Genomic DNA, 23510 nt, shown 5'->3' on the forward strand with positions numbered 1-23510 from the left:
CTGTCCGTCCAAGATCAATGACGACAGACGACAGTCAGTTCTTCATCACGGTGAGAGAGGAATCCAAAGACCTCCACCTTTATTCAAGCCGAGCCGGCAGCCCCCACGCCACCCGCCGGCAACCTGGTGGTTTGCCTCCCCGAGCCAACCCGACGGCCAGCGGCGCGCAAGGAGACGGAAGCGGAGGATCAGTCCACCACTAGAACCGGCCATGACACAGCAAGGAGATGGAGATACGGCATAAAGAAGCACCCAGATCAAGATCTAGGGTTCGTCCCGAGCCGACCCACAACCCAGCCCTCTTCGCCGGTCAAGCGCCACGAAGGGGACCTCCGCCACCACCCGAGCTAGGGGTGCCGCCCTAGCCGCTGCTCGTCGACTCGCCGGTCGTCTCCGTCCCAGCAGTGCCGACGGCTGTCTCCGGCAAACCACCACGCCCAGGACTCCTTCGTCAGTTGGACCCGCCGCCACGGCAAGAGGCGCAGGTGAATGGTGTGCGGGGATGGCGCGATTGGATCTCCCTCGGTGGCACCCTGGGGGGGGGGGGGGGGGGGGCACACGCGAGCGGAGATGCGTCACCTGAGTGGACATGTTGATGGTGGATGATTTTTTCCGAGACTTATGCATCTACATGTTATATTTGCCGTTTCTATAAAAAACAAGTAGTTGGGATTGTTGTTGTATTAGTTTTCAAAGTTTCTTTCTAGGTGATTTTAAAGTCAAAATGTTTTTCTGTTTATGAGATAACTGAGAAACAACTATTTTCTATGTTTATGTTAAAAACCATCCGATCTAAACATTGAGATTCCTGCAAAAATAAATGGATGATGAGATCTCCATCAGATGGATATGAGTGTTGGCTACCAATTTGCAGGTCCAATGAGGAATGGCCTCTCAGTTCTATATCCTATAAACTATTACGTAAAGAAAATGTGTTTAGTTACAAATAACTTGATAGTTCATACCTTCAAGGCATCAACCCAGTTATATCAAGCAATTATACTCCCCCCGTTCCATAATTTTTGTCGGCATTTTAGTTTAAATCTGAAACAAAATCACGATAAAATTATGAAATGGGGGGAATACTTTTTTGTGTGGCCCAGCAGAAAAATACAACTCTTATACAAAGATTGATTTTGCATATATATAGAAGTTTATCCTCCCAAGTGAGGTTTCACCTTTGAGCAGTAGAACACATGTTATTTCAGGGGCCAAACTTCATTGGGGGTGTCCGGACAATTATATAGACAAGCAAATTTAGTTGCACATATATCTTCATAAATAGGCACCAAATCAATGTCTAACGAACATTATATATATTCACTGAGAGTTCAGATCAATACATCGACTAGCATTGAAATGATAATCTGTCTTAGTGGGACACACATATCATTGCTAGTATGTCTGTGCAATTTCAACAAGTACTCCGGTTAATTATGAACATGTGCATATATATTTTAACATATCCTTGTTTCGACTAAGAAATGACGATGAATTTTGATGGACAACATTTATGTATGACATCAATTAATATTAGAATGGAAACTTAACTCTAAACCCTAAACCTTAGTTAGCGCATTAACTTTCCAGTGCGACGCAATCTGGTTCATCAGATCTGAGCCATTTTCATTTTGCATGCCTCTAGGAGACAGTTAGGGTGTGTTTGGTAGACTGACTCACCTTGCCAGCCATATCTCTCCTCATACAAGCTCACCTTAGCTTAGCTGAGCAGAGATATTGATACTGTGTTTGGTAGCCTGTGTCTGTTCAACCAAGCTGAGGTGAGATGTTGTTTGGTAGAGTGTGGCTATGTAACTAGGCTGAGCTGAGATTTGTTTGTTTGGTAGACTGTGTCTGATTATGTCTCCATCTTGACAAACGCCATGACAATTTATGAAACATTTCAGCAAAGACATCAAATTTATGAAACATTTAAGTAGAATATTTGAAAAACAACATCATAAATAATATTTGAACACATATTGCAAGATTTAAAATACGTCGATGTTCCAAAATAACTTTATATCACCAAGTCTGCATGCATACATGCTACCTACTGATCCATATTGCATAAAATAGATATCCATAAGTTATAATTACCATTACAGCATAGATAGTTTTTCTAGTTATAATTACCATTACCATATTGCATAAAATATTACTAATAGGTTGAAATTATTACCTGGAGGAAGAGACAACCCATCATCCCTCTCCACAGCATCCGCAAGTACAAGGGCATCATAGGCTGATCCCTCCCAACCAGCAAGCACATAGGTAAACTTTAAATCAAAGTCTACCGCAGCCATAACATTTTGTGTAGTGCCTTCTTTTCTACCCCTAAATGCGGCTGAGATATTTTTTGGGACTCTAGCAAGCACATGTGTCCCATCAATTGCTCCAATACAGTCCTAATTTGTAAATACAAGTATTTGTTATCCATGAGTCTTTTCAAAATAACAGTATTTACATTTTTGAAGTGACAAAACAGTTTACCTTGAAGTAAGGATTGAAGCGGTTGTTTTCTTGAATTTTAGGGTGGATTTGAGTGGAGGGAGGACGGATCATCTCATCTCGCAACTCTCCAACAGCATATAGCACCGCCTTAAAATACCTACTAATAACTTCAATAGATCTTCTGAAAGTTGGCTGTAGAGCTCTAAACCTTGTGTTGTGCCCAACTACTAGGAGAAACATGGCTACTTGTTCCTCGATAGAAGTATGGATACTATCTTTCAATAATGACCTCTCTCTAAACAAGGTGCACAAGCGAAAAAACGGAGTTCTTTTCATCCTTAGCTGATTTAAACAATTTGTGTCACTCGAATGATAGATATATCTCAGATTTGATTCCCTAGCTATATCCATGTCAATCCTACGGCCTATGGATATCATCGGTGTTTTCCTAGCTCTCCTTGAGATAAAAACCATGTATGCACCCATTACCGCTGCAAGACCGGCTGCCTTGACAATCAATTGGCGTCGCTTTCTTGCCAAATCATCCATCTAAACAATACAAACAATAATTTCTTCCTTCATACATGCACATGGAATAACATGCACTGCCCACAACAACAAAAAATACACACATACAACATGCAAATAAAGGCATAGGATGTGGTCATACCTCGGATGCAGGCTGTTGCCGGTGGTGGGCGATGTGGATGAACTAGGGTTTGGAGAAGCTAGGCGCACGTGCTGGAGAGAGGTCGGCGTCGGCAGTCGTCGGTCGTCGGTGAAGGCCGCCTCGCGAGGTAGAGGGAGGAGCCGCGCTCAGCCTGTACCGACCAGGGAGCTCCCGACCTCCATGGGGGCGATTGGGATTTGGTGGTGCCGGGCGGCCTGGACGGGAAGCGGGGGAGCTGCAGGGTGGAGGGCGGCCGGCTGCGGGTGAGAGGGAGCGGGAGCCTGGCCGGAGAAGAGGAGCGGCGGGCCGGCGGGAAGATGGGCGACGAAGATGGCGATGCGGAGGACCGCTTCCGTGACGAGGGAGTGGAAGCGGGGGAGCTGCAGGGTGGAGGGCGGCCGGCTGCGGGTGAGAGGGAGCGGGGAGCCTGGCCGGAGAAGAGGAGCGGCGGGCCGGCGGGAAGATGGGCGACGAAGATGGCGATGCGGAGGAGCGCTTGCGTGACGAGGGAGTGGGGGCGACGGGGCGACGGGGTTGCGGGTCGAGGCGGATGCGATGCGGAGGAGCGATGGGTGGGGATTCGTTCGGGATGGGTGGGGATATTTTCTGGGATGAGTTCGGCCGAGCCCGGGTGTGAAGCTGGATTTTCCCTTCCCAACTCGGCCTGGCTCACAGCCCGTATTTGCATGAGGTGGGCATAGCCCAGAGGCCTCACCCGACCTGCCAAACACCCAAAATTCGGCTGGGTTGTGAAAATCTGGGTTCACCCGGCCTAACAAACACACCCTTAGTGATTGCATACAAGGGAAGTTACCACACACCAAGAGATAAGTGAAACTGCTTAGTGCAAATGGGAAATATTGAGCATGATGATAACATTGAATGGAAGTTGATTTGACGGATATAAAATGTTTTGTTGGCTAAATCGCTAGCTTGTTTCGCAATCCTTTTTCACCATTGGCTTTGTCGGGCCTTTCAGAGTAATGCATTACAAAAATTTATGGTTTGGTAACTTAAGTACCAATACAACGACAACTTCATAGAATCCTAGGGTGGTAACTTGAGGGCAAACGAACCCATCAAAACAAACCGGCAAGTGGTGTAGTTTTGATGCTCTCGTCGAAGTAAATCCGATAGTGAAGACAAATCGGAAATCACGTCCACAGTTTTAGAGTTTTGACTTTTCCAAATTGGAATATAATTTTTGTCGGATGATATTCTTAATTTGGTTTTGCTAGTGTATGCATATGCATATGAGTTGTGGCTCCCGCTCATCATCGCTGCCCATCTTAAAAATGATTCTGCATGGTGGACGAAAGTGAAAGGATAATAACATCACGAACACACACATGTATATAGTTGCTCATGTTTCAGGTTACAATGGGTCTCATACATTTTGACAAGTATGCATCAGAACCGAAACCTGTAGAAGATGCAGGTGACTTGGGAGAGCCACTCCATCTCGCCGGCATCGCAGCTGTGCACCCTCCAATATGAAGGGCTGCTAGGCTCCAACCAGTTGGACAAGACGGTCCATCTTTTCAGCAGATCACGTATTCGAATTCCTCGTACGTGCGGTCCTATGCACGTCGTACACCCTTCGCTACAAAAGCAGTAACAAAAAGGCTGAGCACTCGGCGATGCGCTGCTATCAATGTACCGATACGTAGCAGCGAACCCAACAGTGCTGTAGCGACCTAGCCTATGGAATCGGCCGAGATTATGCTCTCAGAGATGGGCACATTGCACGCTCCCAGTCGTGTTGCTTCACCGGTACAGTTCATCAGAAGCCAATGCAGGTCGCACTCGCTTTGCTTTTCCAAGCGCATGCCCAGGCTGTTCCGTCAATTGTCACCTGTTCTGTGCATGCATCCGATCCGAATAAGCCATCTGTACTTAAGCTTGTCCCAGCAGAGAATCGCACATCTGCAATTTAAGCGCTGCAGTTGCTTAAATTACGGCAAATCCCGTGTTTACAGGGGGCAACACTCTCCGAACCCATATGACCAACTGTAGGCTTTGACCTCCAGTGGCGAAACACTCAGCAGGGACACCTCAAACATTCCTATGGCTGTCATCTTGGCGTACTCCTGTGGAACAAGAAGATCAGAGAACGAAAACATTAAAAGATCCCATCAGTACCATAACTCCACCCAAGGACAAGGAGGATTGAAACTTCCTAATTTGCGCTTAGTTTGAAAGCATAAAAAAACTGCTAGTTTTCTATGTTGCGCTCTGTCTTCTGGTTGGCTGGGTTGAGCAGCTTTGCGTTTGTGGCTTGTGGATTCTGCTACTTTGGTTACATGTTGAATGAAATCAGGAGCGAGAGCTCCTTAGTTCGTAAAAAAAAAAGCACAACTCCACCTTCGGCCACAGATGCGGGTCTGCTTTAGAGCTAATAAGCCCTCTAGTCTGGCAGTTAGTTGTTAGCTCTTATCTTTCTCGATTTCTGCTGTTTCTTTTCCTTCTATCGTGTTGTTTTTTGTTCGGCTTAGATGCCATCTTGGCATTTTACTTCTAATACAAAGAACACGCAGTTCAATGTGTATTCAACAAAAAAGATCTAGCACAATCATAGATACGAAAGAGATCACAGGCAATCGAATCTGAACTAGGCAAGAGACACTTCTGACCTCGCAATTGAACTAATGAACTATAGGCAAGATTAACTACTTGGAACAAAGGCACAAGGAAGAAATTCATATACTTTTAGTATTTATTCCATATGTACTCTTTTCATCAAACCATAATTTATTTCAATGAACTGAAGAATAAAGAACTTGAAGTGCATCTCACACCAAACTTAGTGGAAAACCAAATGCATTTCTTTATATTTGGTTTCAGTTAAAGCCAAAGCATTACCAGAATGAGTCACAAAATAGTTACTGCATACATGATTTTATTTTCAACTAGAAAAGACTCGCCAAAACTGGTGCTATATAAAGAATGCGGCCACCAAAGATCAACAGACATAAATTTCAAACTCTAGGTTAGGTTGTGTACACCACTCCTAAAGGCAGGAATAGGGATGGCGAAGGCCATTCACCTGGGGCAATTTCTCATCAGCTACTAAGCTTAGCTTAAGTGTCATGTGTTTAGTCCTAACTACTCCCGAATTCCCCATTACTTAACATCAACACCAGATAATTTCTCTCATCTAGCCAATCGCGCATATGCCTAGTGATCTGATCTGGCCATAGGTTTCGACGATTCTTCAGTTAATATGACAGGAAAAAAGATAAAATCGTACAAAAATAAGTTCTGTTTTAGCAAGCACATTAGTGTCCCACGCAAGAATCCTAACCGCAATTAGCTCCAAGTTCCAAACCTATGTCTGTCACCCTCTCATCACTTCATGCTGCACCAAAACACACTCCTGCAGTTAAACCAAGCAATACCAAGCTGGCCTCCTACAAACGTCTGTGAACCCAATTAGGAGAGGATCGACATGCAAGAAGTTCATGGCGCCACATCTCCAACTTGTTCCTCAAACAGATTTTCACATTCAATCACCAGTAAGAGTCTATGATTAATGGAAATCAGTTTAAGAACTCAATAAAATGCACTCTTCACCATTATAAAAAACACATAAAACATCAACCATGTTGTGTGCAGTAAAAAACAATCGACATTTTCATTTCCATTACAATCCTGACAAGTTATGACCCAACAACTATTCTTGGCACAGCATCTCCTATGTTAAGAAACGATGCGTACCAATATCACTTGCCAAAGAGCAGGTTTATGACGCCCCTGAAAACATGCCCACGCTTGACGGTGCTGCTGCGCACTGCCTCCTCATCAAGCGTAAACCCCTTCTTCTTCATCTCCTCCAGCAGCAGCTTCCCCTCTTCCACCTTCTCCATCCTCACATGAGCCTCGAAGGCAGCCAGGCACGTCGCCACATTGGGCCGCATCCCACGGTCAAGCATGTCTAGCAGGTACTTTCCGGCCTCCGCGCACCGGTCACTTGCCCCGAGCCCCTTGACCAGCACGGCAAGCGTGTACGCGTTGGGCGCGACCCCGGCCGAGAGCATGCGGTTGTATGTGCGCACCGCGTCACGCCAGTGGCCTGGGCCGGCGTTGGCGTAGGCCTCCAGGACGGCTGTGTGAGCAACTACGTCAGGCATGGCGCCCTTGTCCTTGATGACCGAGAAGAGAGCCAGCGCCTCGTGCGTGAGACCGTCTTTGGACAATCCGTCGAACATCTTGATGGCATAGTCAGTGAGGCCTTCGGTGCGCATCCGATGAAAAATTTCCTGCAGGTTGGTGGGGTCGGCCGGATCGGCCACAACGGGCTTCTTGCTGAAAGGGTCGTAGGGAGGCGGGAGAGCTGGGTTCTTTGCCGGGGTTGTGGGTGGAGGTGCGGAGGGATTCTCGTCGTCGTCCGACCAGTCGAAGGAGACGGGGCTGTTCGTGTTGGAGCTGCGGTTGGGAGGTGGGGAAGCGGTGGAGGAGAGGAAGCGGCGGGCGCTGGATAAGGCGGTGAAGGAGGTAGGACGGAGTAGACGGCGGGCAGCTACGGTGGCCATGGCGACAGAGAGGCGGAGGAGCAGAGAACGCGGTGGTCTGGTCGATGGGTAATTTGCCGCCGGAGCCGCCGCGCACCCTTTTTCGCTGGTGGGCCGGGCCAACAAATTTGTGTCTTTTTTATTTTCTTGTTTTCAACGTCTTTTCTTTTTTATTACATTACGTTATTATTTATTTTCAAACTTACATTTAATTATGAAAAATTCATTCTAATTTTTGGTTTTATTCTCTCCCCACTTGTTTAGCTTTATCCATTTATCAATTTCTTTAGCTAATTTCATATTTTCTTTACTATTATTAAGTAAGCCCTGCCACTTATTATGGATCGGAAAGAGTACATACATCTTATTCTCAAAAACAGAAAAATTGGATGTGAATTTCATTAATTCTTTCTTCTTTTGAATGAAATGAGCATACGTTTTGAGATATGATTTTTTTATGAGACATTAACATTTGTTTTGAAACACATTAAAGTTTTGAATGTATCATCGTACCAAAAAATATTGTTACATATGCAATATTTTTTAGTGTGGTCTTACGAAACGTTTTGTATAGGTGGTGGTGTCAATTTTTTAAATAAAATATCAAAATATAGATAAATACATTATGGTATAAATGAACACTACAAGGAAAAGAGCTACCAATCACATACTAGCGCACCTCGCGGCGCGCCACTGGTATGTGCCCTACCAGTGGCGCACCAACTAGTGCAGCACTGCTGTATTTTTGAAATTTTGAATTTTTTTTATTTCGTTCCGCGCTTGGTACGTTCTCTGTGAGCTCCACATTGTGTCGGAGAGGAGGGAGTGGTCAATGGCCGGGAAGGAGGGACTGGGCCGGGGAGGATGGAATGGTCGGTGAACAGGGATGGGAGCTGGGGAGGAAAGAAAGGAGGGAGCAGGGACGCCGAAATAGAGGGTGTAAAAGAGGAGGAAGGAGAGGAGGAGAGGGAGGGAGAAGGGATGAGAGAAGGGAGGAGGAAGGAGAGGAGGTGGGAGAAGGGAGGAGCATGGACGCCGGCCAATGGAGCATATGGCTGGAGGAGGTGCTCCGACCGACGTAGCAGATGGCTAGAGGAGGTGCGTCGGCCGGCGAAGCAGATGGCCGGAGGAGCAGATAAATGAAGAGAAGTGAGGGAGAAGAGGAGGAAGGAGGAAAGAGGGAAGGAGGAAGGATAAGGAATGTGTGAATGAAGGAGATGGACTTGCCTCGACCAATCAGAACACGGGAATAAGGATAACACATGTCATGTGTTTGTTTAGGGAGCCATTGGATCGCGCATCCGGATATGGGGCCGTCCAACATACTAGTGGTGCACCACAAAGACTGGTGCGCCACTGCTACCTTTTTTTCTAAAAAAAATAGTGAAATCTAAAAGCCATGAAAATTCTGTTTTCCTTTTTGATTTTGAGGAATCTAAAAAACCTGTGAAGGGCCAAAAGTCGTTGAATTCGGATGTAAATTTTTTAGATACATATTCAAATAAAACTTTTTCATCGGAGGTCTTATGCAAAATCCGGAGCTAGTTTACCGAAAGATGGCGTCATTTTGCAATAAAAAAAGTCAAAATTCATGTTTGTTAATGTCATAACAACTAAAACACATAACACATGGCCATCTCAAAGAATTTTATTTTTTAAAACTTTTATTATTTTACTTATTTCTTCAAAACTAAAAAGACGATCCACATGAGGGGTTGTGGACTTGGTGCGCCACTGCTAAGGGCTTCCCAACAAAATCCCACCCTCTCAAAGAGCCAACACTGTCTATTTCTTTTTGTGGATAACACATATTCTTGATAGAGCTGCTGGAGAAAGTATGATTAATCTCTCAAGGCAAGGTGCATCCTGGGTTGGAAGTCCCTGGTATCCTTGAGCTCATGCAGGAACTGCCATTTGTCTGCGCCCGATTGCGTACCATATACTCCTGTGAACCCACCAGCACGACCCACTCTCTCTGTGAGCGTATTCTGCGAGAGGTGAGGGTTGGAGATGGTCACGACGGAGGATTTCCACGCAAATAAGATTCCTCCACGTGTGCCATCCACAGGGATGAAGAAGAAGTTGTCAAACTCCTAAGCACCTGTCCACGACGGCTCGGGTAACCACTTGAAGATTTGTTTCCTGGAAGGACACACCGCTCGCACCCGTGTCTCCTATAGTCCTATTCTGACATGCTGAAAGCTATAAGGGAACCACGCTACTGCTGCACACAACGGGTAGTCAATTCCAATTACCAGTACCAGCATCATGGTAACTACTAGAATCATTACCGGGGCAACTATGAGAATCCACTTCAGTCTGATTAGAGCAAAAAAAATATCAGAGCGATATGAATTCCCAGATATCCAATTCCAGTACACAACAATAGAGCATACACAAAAACATGGCAACAAGACTCTTCACTGAACAAACCTAAGTCTACGTACATGCCAAATGCAGTAACATTTGGCTCAGGTTCGGTTGGCGCCTACTCTGCGGAAAAGAAGTTGCCGGCAAGAATCCAGAATTCGCCCCTCCATATAGCGGTACGCTCCAATGTTTCAGCCGCTGGAATCATGGGTACCATGTGACTGAAGATTGCAAAGCTGATGTGCACTGTGGACTCCACATATCTCATCTGGATTTGGAGAAGGGCTTGGCTGCGTTGTAGTTGAACACACAAAAGAGTCATTGTCAGGAGATAACGGGAATGTTGTAGCACTTGTAGAAGTCATGGATGATCACGATGCTGAAGCCATTGTAGAGAAAATGAGCTAGGACTGGGAAGCAGCTATCCTGGTATGGGCTTGGAAATGTAAGAATGTTGCGGTTGGAACTTTTCTTGTGAACTTCCCCCCGTTGACCAAAAATAATGAAGCTGCAATGTAGTATTGGGTTCCTCTTAGACATGCCAATATGATGGTGAGCGTAAAACTGTAGACTAATGAATCCCTGATGCACCCAATATGTCTACTATTTGGATTAAATCAAACAGAGTTCCCAAGATTCTCGATATCTTTCATGGGTTGTGTGAGGTTGGATCTACTTTAGGACAGCAACATGAAGCGGATATGGAGCACCTGAAGTCTATGGAAAACTATTGACCTCTCACCTCTCTGCTCAAGAATGGCTTGATCAACTGCAATACCAACAAAATCTCAAAAGTATTCTGAAATTGGAGGAAACCAAATGGTTATAGACAAGAATACCTGGAAACTTGTATAACCAATTTCTACGACAGTTGTTTGGAAATCAGAGCATAAAGATGTGGCTCTTGGTCCCACATGACTGGAAAAAATGGATGAAAATGCTAGAGTCATGTTAATTGAGAGATTTTCCTAGAATGAATTGAAGGACACTGTTTTTGGGATGGAAACTGACAAGGCAGCAGACCCTGATGCTTTCAATATACACTTCTATGAAAATATATGGCATGAGAATTTATTTGCATTATTAACTGATTTCCACGAAAATAAATTTGAAACTGATAGGCTAAATTATGAAGTTATTACATTAGTAACCAAAGATGCTGATAGAGATAAGCCCATATGCCGGCTTATGCATAAGTAAGCCCAAAAGAAATCGGCCTTAGTGCTCCTAGTAAATTCTAGATAAATTAATGATAAAATAACAACGAAAGTAAATACAAGCTCGTTAGCGACAGTCTAGGCCGACTATACGAGGACTCTTATCCATGCATCAACCACAGAAGGTCGATGTTAGAATTGCACCCAGGAAGTGTAGGTGGCACCGAACCACCAGTTGGACGGAGCAACGTTGTTCGCCGTCACGACCCGCCCATCATCAGCCTTTACCATGAAGGACAGGCTCTGGCCATTGAGGTATGCGCCGGTTTGCCAGAGGGCACCCCAGTTCCTGCTCATCACCATCCAGTCTGTGTTGGACCCCTTAATCCATATCTGCGCCACCACGCCGCTGCCGCCGACGTTGTCGACAATCACAAGCTCGAAGTAGTTGTGCCCATTGATGGTGAACCTCATGCCTCCATTCCTCTGGCAAGGAACTCTCCTGTAGTTGACGGGCACAATGCCGGCTTGATAGTCTGCGATGGTTGTCCACGCGGGCTGCGACATGTCAAAGTGTTGCCGCGGCGGGTTGCACCATCCGCCATCGTCGCTGGCCAGGGCGTAGTTGGGCGGGCAGAAGTTGGTTGCTGTGATGGTGATGGACGTGCCTTGTTTGCACGACTGTGTTTTGCTCGAGTCGCAGGTGATGGTGAAGCAGGCGCCACACCATGCCCCATTGTTGAAGAGCGCCGTGCTCAGTGCAGCCGAGTTTGTCCCGTACCCGGCGTTATACAGGTTCCCGTACCCGCACGCCCCACCTACATGGTTGTGTAAAATGCATCAAGTTCAGAACAGGAAAATCCAAACAATCTATGGAGCTCATGTGTTGTATTATCAGCTACAGAAACCTTACCCATGGTGCCCGAAGCGTCGCTGCCGCCGTAGAATGTAGCAGTAGCAGGTGTCCATTGCGCAACAGACACCTTGAATGCGAAAACCCACAAGGTCGTGAGGAGAAGCAGAGCAGGAGTCTCCATTTCACAGTAGGTGTACCGAGTAATTTAGCTAGGCAGGAGGTCTGAAGGTTTTCCTCTTGTGCTTTGCAACTGTAATGGCGTCCCTATTTATAGAGCACAGATCATCGAGCCTTGCGTGTTGGTTACTTGCAAAGTTATAATTAAAAGCTTGTTAATGTTAGCAAGATTCCGTCTGTGATTTTGATTAGAAATTTTCAGCATAGCAATTATTGGAATGATGATGAGATAACCTCGGAAATGTGGCTGCCTTCTTGCCTGTTAACATACCATACACGGATTGAACAGCCATACCCATGTGCCGTTATCTCTGGCACATCTCTCGGGGAAAATGGCTTTGACTGTTAACATGACATACGCGGATTGAACAATATCATTAACCATGTGCCGCTTTTCCCTAGCACATTTCAGGAGGTCTAGTTCGAAGTTTTCTTGGTGGATGGATCATGGATGCCTTGTACTTTGAGGACGGTGCTCTTCTAGTAGGTCGTCAGACAGACGTATGATACCATTCTGATGGAATGAAAAGATAGTTAAGCCATCGAAGAAGAACTTGTGCCTATCAGCATCTGGCGGTGGTAGTGTTACAACTTATGATGATTGTTAGGCCAGCCGTCAAGAAAATTATCACTAGTCACATCAGGAATAATCAAATGTTTTGTAGGAGTACATAAGGAGGAGCAGGAATTCAGGCTAAGTTGGAAATGACGGGGAATCGATCAAGATTTTCATTGTATTTCGAAATCTACTGTGAATAACTTTTACCGATCTCTGAACGGCCAGCACGTCATGGCTTACACACTTGATCTGCGATCATTTTCCAGCAAAACTATCGAGCAAGTCTGATAATCTGACTCTAATCAATCATGCTCCCAAGTGGCTATGTGTGAACGGTATTATGCCATATCAAACTTAGGGTATGTATGGACTAATCGTATAGTTGAGCCGTGGTCAACCACAGAAGCTCCGTTCTCAGATTATATCACAATAAGCGCCTTCAGTTAGAACATGCATGTCCACCCTAACATGCATAAGTCTTCGGTAATCATGTGCATCTTTTTCTTAACGGCGGTGACTGTTTACGAGGATGAAGCATGCGAGGCATCGTGTCGGCGTTGCGTCTCCTCGACGCGTCGCTGCTACACGCGCGACACTGCTTCTTCCCGAGCTGCTCCCGCCCTTTCCCCACTGTTTCCCGTCCTTTCTTCGGCTGTTCCCGCGTTGCCCCCGCCTATAAAAACTCGCTCTCCATCTCTAGCTGTTGTCTTTATGAACTATTAGGCAGGTCTTCACGGTGAAACTGACTCAGCTGATATCCACGCCGGAGCCGACGGTCTCATGCGCTTAGCTGCGGCTGGAGCTGAAACCTCCTCCTCAGGGAAGAAACCTGAAGATTCTGTCGATGGGGATTTTCCTGATGAATCAAGACTCTGCTGTTAATGGGAAGATGCAAAAAGATGGAAGTTCTTGCTGTTCTGATGGCTTTTGATATAGCTTGTTACCTATCCTCCTTGCTGTGTGTTGGAGGTTGTTTTTTGTGGTTGATCCGGGCTTGTAACTAAACTTCTATAAAACATTAGCATTAGGCGGCGCTTCCCCCTTGCTTTTTTACTTTTATGCTGGAACTACTGCTGTATTTTCGTTATCTCTCTGATAATGGAAATTCGATCCCCCTGGTGGATCGTGTGGAAAAAAAAAGCGCCACCACAGCCGTACCTCTTGCCCCCGCCTCCACGAAAATGTCGCGGCGGCGCCGCCAAGCCACAACCTACACCATGGTTGGCCTCAACGGTCGCGGCAGGCAGGTACCTCCACCTCCGTCTTCACCCTCCCCTCCACCTCCCTTGGCAGACGAACATGCGCCGCCTCACGAGGCCGAGTACGACGAGTACGCCGCCGCCGTCAACGGCTTGGAAGAGTACAGGGAGATGGACACGAATTTCTTGGTTTACGCGGAGGAGGAGGCGACCGCCGAGGAGGAGGCGACCGCCGAGGCGGTGATGGCGGAAGCGGCAGAGGAGGAGGGTAACAACAACGATGACCTGGAGAGCTGGAGCAACGGGCCGGACCTGGAGGAGCAATCGGCGGAGCAGAGGGCCCTTCACGAGTCCTATGAGACTCTGAAGAAGGAGCAAAACTGTTAGACAATATGCTTGATGTATTACCAGGGGGCCAAAGGCCACAATATATAGTACATGTACAGGTGCAAATATGCAGGAAGCCCCCTAACATATGGGGAAACTACAATATACAGATATATACTCTAACACCCCCCCGCAAACTCATGGTGGATCCACAACACTGAGTTTGGAGAGTAAAAAGTCATGCTGCGCTCGAGTTTGTGCCTTTGTAAAGAAATCCGCCAACTGCAAATCTGAAGGCACATAATGAACCGCAACAACCTCATCCTGCACCTGAGCACGTGTATAAAAAGCATCAACACCAATATGCTTGGTCAGCTCATGCTTGACCGGATCACGTGCAATACTGATAGCACCTGTACTGTCAGATAAAAGTGGAGTGGGTGTCGTAACAGAGACCCCAAAATCTGCAAGCAACCACCGTAACCAGGTCACCTCAGCAATCAACAAAGCCATAGCCCGCAGCTCAGCCTCAACACTCGAACGAGAAACCGCTACCTGTTTCTTCGTCTTCCAAGCAACAAGCGAACCACCAAGAAACACACAGTAAGCAGAAAGTGAACGACGGTCCGTAGGATCACTCGCCCACGTAGCATCCGAGTAGCACTGGAGCTGGAGAGAGCTAGAACGAGGAAAGAAAAGGCGACGAGTGATCGTGCCACGAAGGTAACGAAGAACACGGAGGAGATGACTGTAGTGGACAGTGGTAGGAGCTGAGACAAACTGACTCAGAATATGAACAGGATAAGAAATATCAGGACGAGTGACAGCAAGATAAACAAGACTCCCAACAAGATGACGATAACGTGTGGGATCAGGAAGAGGATCACCATCAGTAGGACGAAGCTTAACATTAAGCTCCATAGGAGTATCAACCGTGCGCTCATCCCCAAGAGCAGCACGAGCAAGAAGATCCTGAATGTACTTCTCCTGAGAGATAGAAAAGCCATCAGAAGTGGAGGAAACCTCAATCCCAAGAAAATAGCGAAGAGGACCAAGATCAGTCATGAGAAACTGATCACGAAGACGAGCCTTTACAAAGGCAATATACTCAGGATCATCACCAGTAATGATCATATCATCAACATAGAGAAGGAGAAGGGTGCGTCCACGAGGAGAAGTGTGAACGAAAAGTGCTGGATCATGAAGACTAGGAGAGAAACCAGCAGCAGTCACCACAGAGGCAAAGCGCTCAAACCAGGCACGAGGGGCCTGTTTGAGACCATAGAGAGAACGTCGAAGACGACAAACCATCCCATCGGGAACAGAATACCCAGGAGGAGGCTGCATGTAAACCTCCTCACTCAACTCGCCATTAAGAAAAGCATTCTGAACATCAAGCTGGGAGACAGACCAGCGGCGAACAGAGGCAACAGCAAGAAGGGTACGCACAGTAGTCATATGAGCCACAGGGGCAAAAGTCTCATCATAGTCACGGCCGTGCTCCTGCTGAAAACCACGAGCCACAAGACGCGCTTTATAGCGCTCAAGAGATCCATCAGAGCGAGTCTTAATTTTATAGACCCACTTACACGTGATGGGGCGAACACCAGAAGGGGGAGAAACAAGATCCCAAGTGCCAGTGCGCTCAAGCGCATCGATCTCCTCAGCCATGGCAAGCTGCCATTCAGGATGACACTCGGCATCCCGATAAGAAGTCGGCTCGGAAACGACAGAGAGACCATACTGACTAGGAGAGTAACGAACTGGAGCACGACGCTGACGAACAGGCCGAGAAGGGGGAAGGTCATCTGCAGAAGACAAGTCATCAGAAGAAGAGGAAGAAGGGACAGAATCGGAAGGAGCTGAAGCCGGAGAACGAGGAGTACTAGGTGGACTAGACGAACGAGAGGAGGTCGTCGAAGGGGGCGCATCAGAAGTAGGAGGGAGGGGAGGAGGGACAGCAGGGGGTGCATCCGGAAAAAGAAGAAAAGAGATATCATCCACCGGGTAAGTACCCGAGGTGGGGCGAGGATAGAAGGGACGCGTCTCATCAAATGTGACGTCACGAGAGATGCGCATCCGACGACCAACGGGGTCCCAACAGCGATAGCCCTTATGCTCATCACTGTATCCGAGAAAAACACACTCAACAGACTGAGCGGTCAGTTTGGTGCGTTCGCGAGGAGGCAGAAGGACATAGCAGACGCAACCAAATGAACGGAGAGTCGAGTAGTCTGGAGAAACACCAGAGAGACGCTCGAGAGGAATGCCACCCTGTAGAGCAGCGGAAGGCTGAATGTTAATGAGGTGGGCCGACGTAGCGACAGCCTCAACCCAGAAATGTGGCGGAAGAGAAGAGGCAATCATCATAGCACGGGTGGTCTCAAAAAGATGACGATGCTTACGCTCGGCGACGCCATTTTGAGCATGCGCGCCGGGACAAGAAAACTGAGCGAGGGTGCCCTCCTCAGCAAGGACACCACGAAGGTGCTGAGAGATATACTCACCAGCAGAATCAGCACGGAACACGTGAATGGGTGAGGAATACTGAGTGCGGACCATGGCCGCAAAATGCTGATAAATAGAGAGCACCTCACTGCGAGAGTGCATGAAAAACACCCAGGTGTACCGTGAAAAATCATCAATGAATAAGATATAGTATCGATGGCCCCCTTTCGAAGCGAAGGGAGCCGGACCCCAAACATCTGAATGGACTAAATCGAACGGTCGCTGAGAGACAGACACACTAGTAGGATAGGGAAGCTGAATCTGTTTGCCTAACCTACAACCCTGACAGTGTAACGACCCATCTCCAGAGACAGACCCCAGAAGGCCACGATGAACCAAAGACGACAGGCGAGAGTCACAAAGGTGACCAAGATGATGATGCCACTGCTGAAAAGAGCCAGTGACAGAGGCAACAACCGGAGGAGAACTGGCAGATGAAGTGGCAGCGGAAGGAACACGAAGCCAGTCTAACTCCCAAAGCCCCGGAGACTGACGGCTACGAGGGCCAGCTCCAACCAGGGCCTGTGTGCGACGATCCTGAACCGCACAAGACTCAGCGTCAAGAATGACGCGACAACCAGAATCGGTGAGCTGGCTAGCAGAGAAAAGGTTCATCTGAAGGCGAGGAACATGAGAAACATCAGGGACAGAGAAAGAGGGAGTAGAAAGAGTGCCTGTACTAGAAACGGGAATAGAGGTACAATCAGCCGTGACAACACGGACAGGAGAAATAAGAGAACGAAGAGCAGACAGGATAGAAGACTCGGAGGTCATATGAAAGGAAGCTCCAGAATCCAGATACCACGGGGACGTACCTGACTGTGTAGAAAGTGGTGGTCGCGCAGTGCCAGAAGAGCCAGTCACAGAACCAGCAGCGCCCGGCGAGGAAGAGTCTGGAGTAGCGAGCAGACCACGAAGACCCCTGAGAATGTCCTGATCAGAGAGTGCAACTGCAGAAGATCCTGAAGAGCCAGCCTGCTGACGATCCTGGAACTGCTGACGTAAACTGGGATCCCGCCTCCAGCAGGTGGAGGAAGTGTGGCCAACCTTGCCACAGTAGGTGCAATGAGGACGAGGGCGGAGTCTCAGACCGTGAGGCTGCTGACGTAAACTGGAATCCCAAGCATCAAGCAGGCGGTGAAGCTGCGCTATCTCATGCGCAGAGAGGGGCGCGACTGGAGAGGTCGACGTACAATCAGGTGCCGACGAGGAGCTATCACCCACACACACAGAGGCCACCAAAGGGGGCGACGGAGAGCAACACGCCGATGAAGAAAGAGTCGGCAAAGCGCGGTCATAACCACGTGAAGGGGCCGCGAAAGTCGATGTAGAGCGGCAGGCCGACATAGACGAAGTCGGCGAAGCGCGAGCAGAGCCGCGTGAAGAGGCCGCGAAAGTCGATGTAGAGCGGCAGGCCGACATAGGGGAAGTCGGCGAAGCGCGGGCAGAGCCGCGTGAAGAGGCCGCAAAAGTCGATGTAGAGCGGCAGGCCGACATAGACGAAGTCGGCAAAGCGCGGGCAGAGTCGCGTGAAGAGGCCGCAAAAGTCGATGTAGAGCGGCAGGCCGAGGGAGACAAAATCGGCGAAGCACGGTCAGAGCCGCGGGAAGAGACCGCGAAAGTCGGTATAGAGCGGCGAGCCGACGTAGACGGAGTCGGTGAAGCGCGGGCAGAGCCGCGTGAAGAGGCCGCAAACGGCGACGAAGAATAGCTAGCAGTCATGCACGGAGGCAGCGGACAAATACCAAGTACCGAAGGTGGGCCCAAAGAAGGGGCGGGATCAGCGGAAGACATAGTTTTTTTTTTCTCTTTTTTTTTTTTGCTTTTTTTTTTTTGCTTTTTTTTTTGCTTTTTTTTTTTTTTTTTTTTACTTCACGGAAGTCAACTGGGAGATCCGAGCGGGCGGGGACGAAGCAGGGATCTCACGCGGGAGATCCAGAGGAGGCGAGCAGGATGCGGCGGGAGCAGTGATCTCACGCCAGGAGATCAAGGCCAGGGAGCAAGGTAGTGGAATCAATCAACCAGGGCCACGATTCAGGAAGAGATCGGCCAGGCCGGCCGATTGCAGGAAGAGATCGGACGGAGATGAATCCAATCAACCAGGGCCACGATTCCAGGAAGAGATCGGCCAGGCCGGCCGATTGCAGGAAGAGATCGGGCGGAGACGGCCGGACAGAGAGCGGCGGCCGGCGGCGGCCGACGAAGAACGGCAACTACGGCCGGGACAACGTACAGACTAGGACCAAGTTTCGCTCTGATACCATGTTAGACAATATGCTTGATGTATTACCAGGGGGCCAAAGGCCACAATATATAGTACATGTACAGGTGCAAATATGCAGGAAGCCCCCTAACATATGGGGAAACTACAATATACAGATATATACTCTAACAAAAACAATGCCCGTGTCGGCTACGAGGCCTTCGAGGAGAAGTGAATGTGCATCGTCGGCATCTCCGTCGAACGAGCTCTCGTTGAGGAGGGGGATCGCCGCTTTATGCCGTACGAGCGGCAACGACTCCACGACAAGGCACGGGGCTCTTCTATCGGGATGCGGAAGGTGCATCGGGTGCAGGAGAACCAAAAGGACGGAGAGTAGAATAGGGTTTACTCGCAGACGCTTTCATTGAACTTGATTTTCTGTGGAATGAAAGCTTTTATTTTCGTCATATTTTATTGTTTAGGGCCGAGTTTGCGGAACGCGATGGGGAACAAACGCGTCCCAAATGCAGAGCGGCGTCCCTTATTTAGCCGATCTAACGCTTTTGCTGGACAACGTTACCTTATTCGTTATGGTGGCCAGTTTCCTTTTTCAATAAAGTGGCCAGTTTCCTTATCTTTATTAGTTAACATTTTTCTTAAAATTTTCATTTAGATCGTACCATGTGCAAAACAGAAGTGAAAATGATGATTTTCTTTTGTCTAATAAAACGTCATAGAAGAAAACTAGAGAGGATTCCTCAACGACACAAAATGTCAATAACTGTATCTAACATAACAAGAAAACTAGAGAGGATCCCTTAACGACACAAAATGTCAATAATTATAACTATGTATATCTAGTTGGTCCTCGCCCCTCCATCACCGGAGCCGGGGTTGAATTCACTTCACATCCTACGCCCGCGCATCGTCCCCCTGCAGGCAACGCCAAGGCGAACCCTAGCGCCGCCAGCCGCCGCCTTCCCTTGCTCTCTCCCTCCACCGCTGCTGTCGGCGCCGGCCACGGTGGCGGCAGGCCCCGGTGCCAAATGTTGCTCTGGGGTGGTCATGGCGGCGATCCGTGGTGGCGGCAGGGGCGGCGGCTGCGGGGTAGGCACGTACGGTGTTCGGGGCGGAGATCCCCGGATGCGCGGCGGCGGCTGCTCCCTCCAAGGCCTCTCCGGCGATGGGTGGTGGTGGTGGCTGCGGGTCTATTTCCTGCCTAGACCCGTCGTCGGTTCTTCTGCTGACGGCGCAAGGAGGGGCAGCGACCTTGCGAGGCGTGGATGGTGTGGTACCTGCGTCCAAGACCGCGTGGTGTGGCAGACGCGATCTAAGATCTGGGTCGCGTGGGTCTTGGAGGCTACGTCCACCGATTCCTCCTTCGTTGTCGTTGGCCATTGGATGGCGGCGAGGGGGCCTGCTCGTCCGTTTCGCAGTTTGAAGGTGGCGGTCCTAGGGTTTCTCTTGTGCGTATATGGAGACCTTCCCGAGGCCTTCCCTTCTTGATCTAGCCAGAGTTTTGAGTTCCGGAAGGCGCCGCCGACGAATGGATCAGTGCTTATATTGCCTGGAGTTTGCTGGATCGGTTGGTATTCGGTCGTGCACACCCATGTTTTTTCCCGGCCATTTGGTTCTGGAGGGAGGAGCGCGAAGCCCTGTTTTGTGTTGACATCAAGAGACATTTTGGTTCACGGTGAAGTTAGAAGAAGAGAATATCATGAAGGCCGGATTGGAGGACAAGCTAAGGGAGGTTCAAGTCTCCGCGCTGTTGAGGGACTTGCTTGGTGTTCCGGGCTTCGCATTAGTGGTATGAAAGTGCGGGCGACAGCACAGGTGAAATTCATAGTCTTACCTTTTAGGGTGAAAACCCAAAGTCTGGCCTTAACTGGTTGTGCCTGGCAATGACCTTGTTGAAGGCATTGTTTTGAGAGCGGGGACTATCTTCGGGGTGAAAACCTAAGATCTTTGATCGGACGACGCCGACGCTGGTGCTCTATTTCCTTCTTGGAGACGTTGCTTTTGGAGAGTCTGCATTTCAGGTGTTGTCTTGGTGGTGGATGTATTGCTGTTGCTAGGGCTGGGATGCTGTAGCGAGACTTTTGTTTCTTAGTTTTCTTTTTCTCTTTTTTTGTTGTGTGCATCCGTACTGCTATTAGGGTATTGCGTTGTTGCAGAGGCTAGGTGTAATTAGTATCTTTTGATATTAATATATTTCCTTTATCGAAAAAATGTATATCTAGTTTCGTGTCCCTCCTTTATTAGTTCTACTTATTTTACCCTAGTCTTCGAACTTTTTCTCACGTGTGCCCAAGCTTTTATCTCAAACTCTCACAACAAAGTCAGTCGTCATTGTCATCCGGTCAAAGTCATTGACCGCTATGCTGACTTGTGGGTCTATGTAGGGGCCATGGTGCATGAGTCTGCGTAGGTGCCGCGGCTTATGGGTCCATCGCTCACCTCTTGCCCGTAACGATTTGGAAAACAAAACGGAGCAAGTTTTTGTCTCTTTCCGTCTCACTAATATCGTATCTCTCTTTCCGGAAACAAATAAAAGAAAATTTTGTCTCTCTCTCACACACATCATTCATTCTTTTTTCCCTAATTTAGTAGCAAATCTAGAGCAACTTCTATTTTGCTTACCTATTTTAGCTTTGCCTAATTTTGGTAGCAAACATCTAGAAACAAATGCAGATATAAGATAACCTAGCTTATATATACTTTAGCAACATAAATGTTCATAACATATATAAAACATTAGCAACATAAAGGTTCATATAAGATACTAACAGCAGCAAATGCACATAGTTTCAAGCGATACTTAGTTTTCAACTTTCAACAAAACAAGTTGCTTATGAAGTAGCAGCACACAAAAACACAATTCAATAGGCAGACATTCTTCAACCCCTCCTCATCGCCTCCCGCCGTCGGGGATTCCTCTCCTTCTTGCTGCTGAGACCCTTGACGTTTCGCGGCTTGAGCTTGGGAGCTGGTTTTTCACCCGTCTTGATGGCCATGTTGTGGATGCGATGCAGGTAAATCCCGAATGCCTTGAGCTTATCCATGAAGGCATAAACATTGACGGTCTACCCCACCTTAGGACGGGTGGAGCCAAGGGATTCAGCATCCATCATGACAATGTCAAAGTCGCGACCGATAGACCTATCACAGAAGGGGCAGATGTACACGTCTGTATCCCAACAGACATCGAGTTGGTCCGACTCGAGCCTCCTCAAGACGTGCCGAGCCTTCGTGTTGAAGGACTCGATGTCACTGTGAACCTCGTTGATTTCTGCATGTTACATAGCAACATTCAAGCATGAGTGAAATGCAAGGTGATGGACAAAGTTAACCATAAGATGATCGTAACATGAACCTAGCAAAAAGAAATGAGGCAGCCTCAGTTGAACATTGGACACGCTTATTTTTAGGGACAGGATTAATTAGCGAACCAAAGATCATGCATAATAAATTTGTACACACAAATGGTTCACTAACCCCACCCTGAAAATATTAATCATTTGAGTACCCACTGTGATGTGCATATCGTCCTAGATAGCGTGGAGTTTGGCTCGGAACGTTGCCCAAAAATTCCGGCTCTCTAGGGAAATATTCATACTTTCCATGGGTGTGTGCATTTGATGCACATCACCCTGGGTATGCTCAGAAGTTAACCTGAAGGTAACATGGATATTTTAGGCTAAAACTGGAACTTTCGGCCCACAGGTGAAAACAATAGTAACAATTCAATTTGGGGAAACACCACAAAATAAGAACCCTTGTTCTATTGTTGCTTGAGTTTAATTCTTTGAGATCTCTCTTCCTACTGCTTAGATATTGTTGATCTTTCACGAAAGTATATAGAAGATCAAGATCTACACATGCAATAAAGAAATTTGATTCCCTTTGCTATCCATTGTGGATCTTATTACTCTTGGATGATTGGGCACCCTAGACAGAATGAGTTATCGTGGAACATAGTTGTAATATCCCAGAACATAGGAACAACGAAGGGTAGATTTAGAAATGGGATGTGCATTTCATCGCAAAACGCGGGAAATTTTCGCGCCTTATTGCATAAAAACCTAAGAAGAATCGAGGTTTCTCTCTTGTTGCTATTAGGGTTAGAGCAATGTGAGTGTTATGAATTTCAACATGACTTCTTTTACAACTTAGTGATTTTGGGGGATTATTTGATTTGGCATTTCATATTTGAATTCAAACAAAATAAATGATAAGTAAACAATATATAATGAATTATGAATTCATAATTCAAATCACATCACACATACACAAATAATTCACAAGTGAATAATAAATTAACAAAAGAGCTCATAAGCAAAACCTTGAGCTTTATTGATCATACACAGACATTACATTATCTTTACAATATTGTTGATACAAGAATTGACAAAGTAATAAATAAAACAAAAGAAGATTACAAGTTGGATCAAATACAAAAATCTTAAACTAAATGTCTTGGAATGCTTTGTCCCTAGATCATTTTAACTTGGAAACCTGC

General features: G+C 47.4%; 2 protein-coding genes across 2 annotated transcripts; both read right to left on the reverse strand.

The window, feature by feature from the left end:
- Positions 1-4487: 4487 nt before the first annotated feature.
- On the reverse strand, positions 4488-7724 carry LOC127293431 (uncharacterized). Its single transcript, XM_051323058.2, has 2 exons — positions 6842-7724; positions 4488-5214 (listed from the first exon to the last, which is right to left on the reverse strand). Exon 1 carries the CDS (start codon positions 7654-7656, stop codon positions 6847-6849), a length of 810 nt encoding a protein of 269 aa, XP_051179018.1. The 5' UTR covers positions 7657-7724; the 3' UTR covers positions 4488-5214; positions 6842-6846.
- A 3384-nt stretch (positions 7725-11108) lies between these two features.
- Positions 11109-12245, reverse strand: LOC127293435 (expansin-A8-like). The gene is made up of 2 exons (XM_051323063.2): positions 12076-12245; positions 11109-11980 (listed from the first exon to the last, which is right to left on the reverse strand). Exons 1-2 carry the CDS (start codon positions 12197-12199, stop codon positions 11355-11357), a joined length of 750 nt encoding a protein of 249 aa, XP_051179023.1. The 5' UTR covers positions 12200-12245; the 3' UTR covers positions 11109-11354.
- Positions 12246-23510: the final 11265 nt, after the last annotated feature.

Source organism: Lolium perenne, chromosome 1 (genome assembly GCF_019359855.2).
Source record: "Lolium perenne isolate Kyuss_39 chromosome 1, Kyuss_2.0, whole genome shotgun sequence".
Taxonomy (NCBI): domain Eukaryota; kingdom Viridiplantae; phylum Streptophyta; class Magnoliopsida; order Poales; family Poaceae; genus Lolium; species Lolium perenne.

Bases quoted from the DNA above. Each gene is read 5' to 3' on its own strand.
- LOC127293435 (XM_051323063.2), bottom strand. From the start codon at position 12,199: ATGGAGACTCCTGCTCTGCTTCTCCTCACGACCTTGTGGGTTTTCGCA. The intron at 11,981-12,075 runs GTAAGGTTTCTG...ACAACCATGTAG, and splicing joins CGACGCTTCGGGCACCATGG to GTGGGGCGTGCGGGTACGGG.
- LOC127293431 (XM_051323058.2), bottom strand. From the start codon at position 7,656: ATGGCCACCGTAGCTGCCCGCCGTCTACTCCGTCCTACCTCCTTCACC.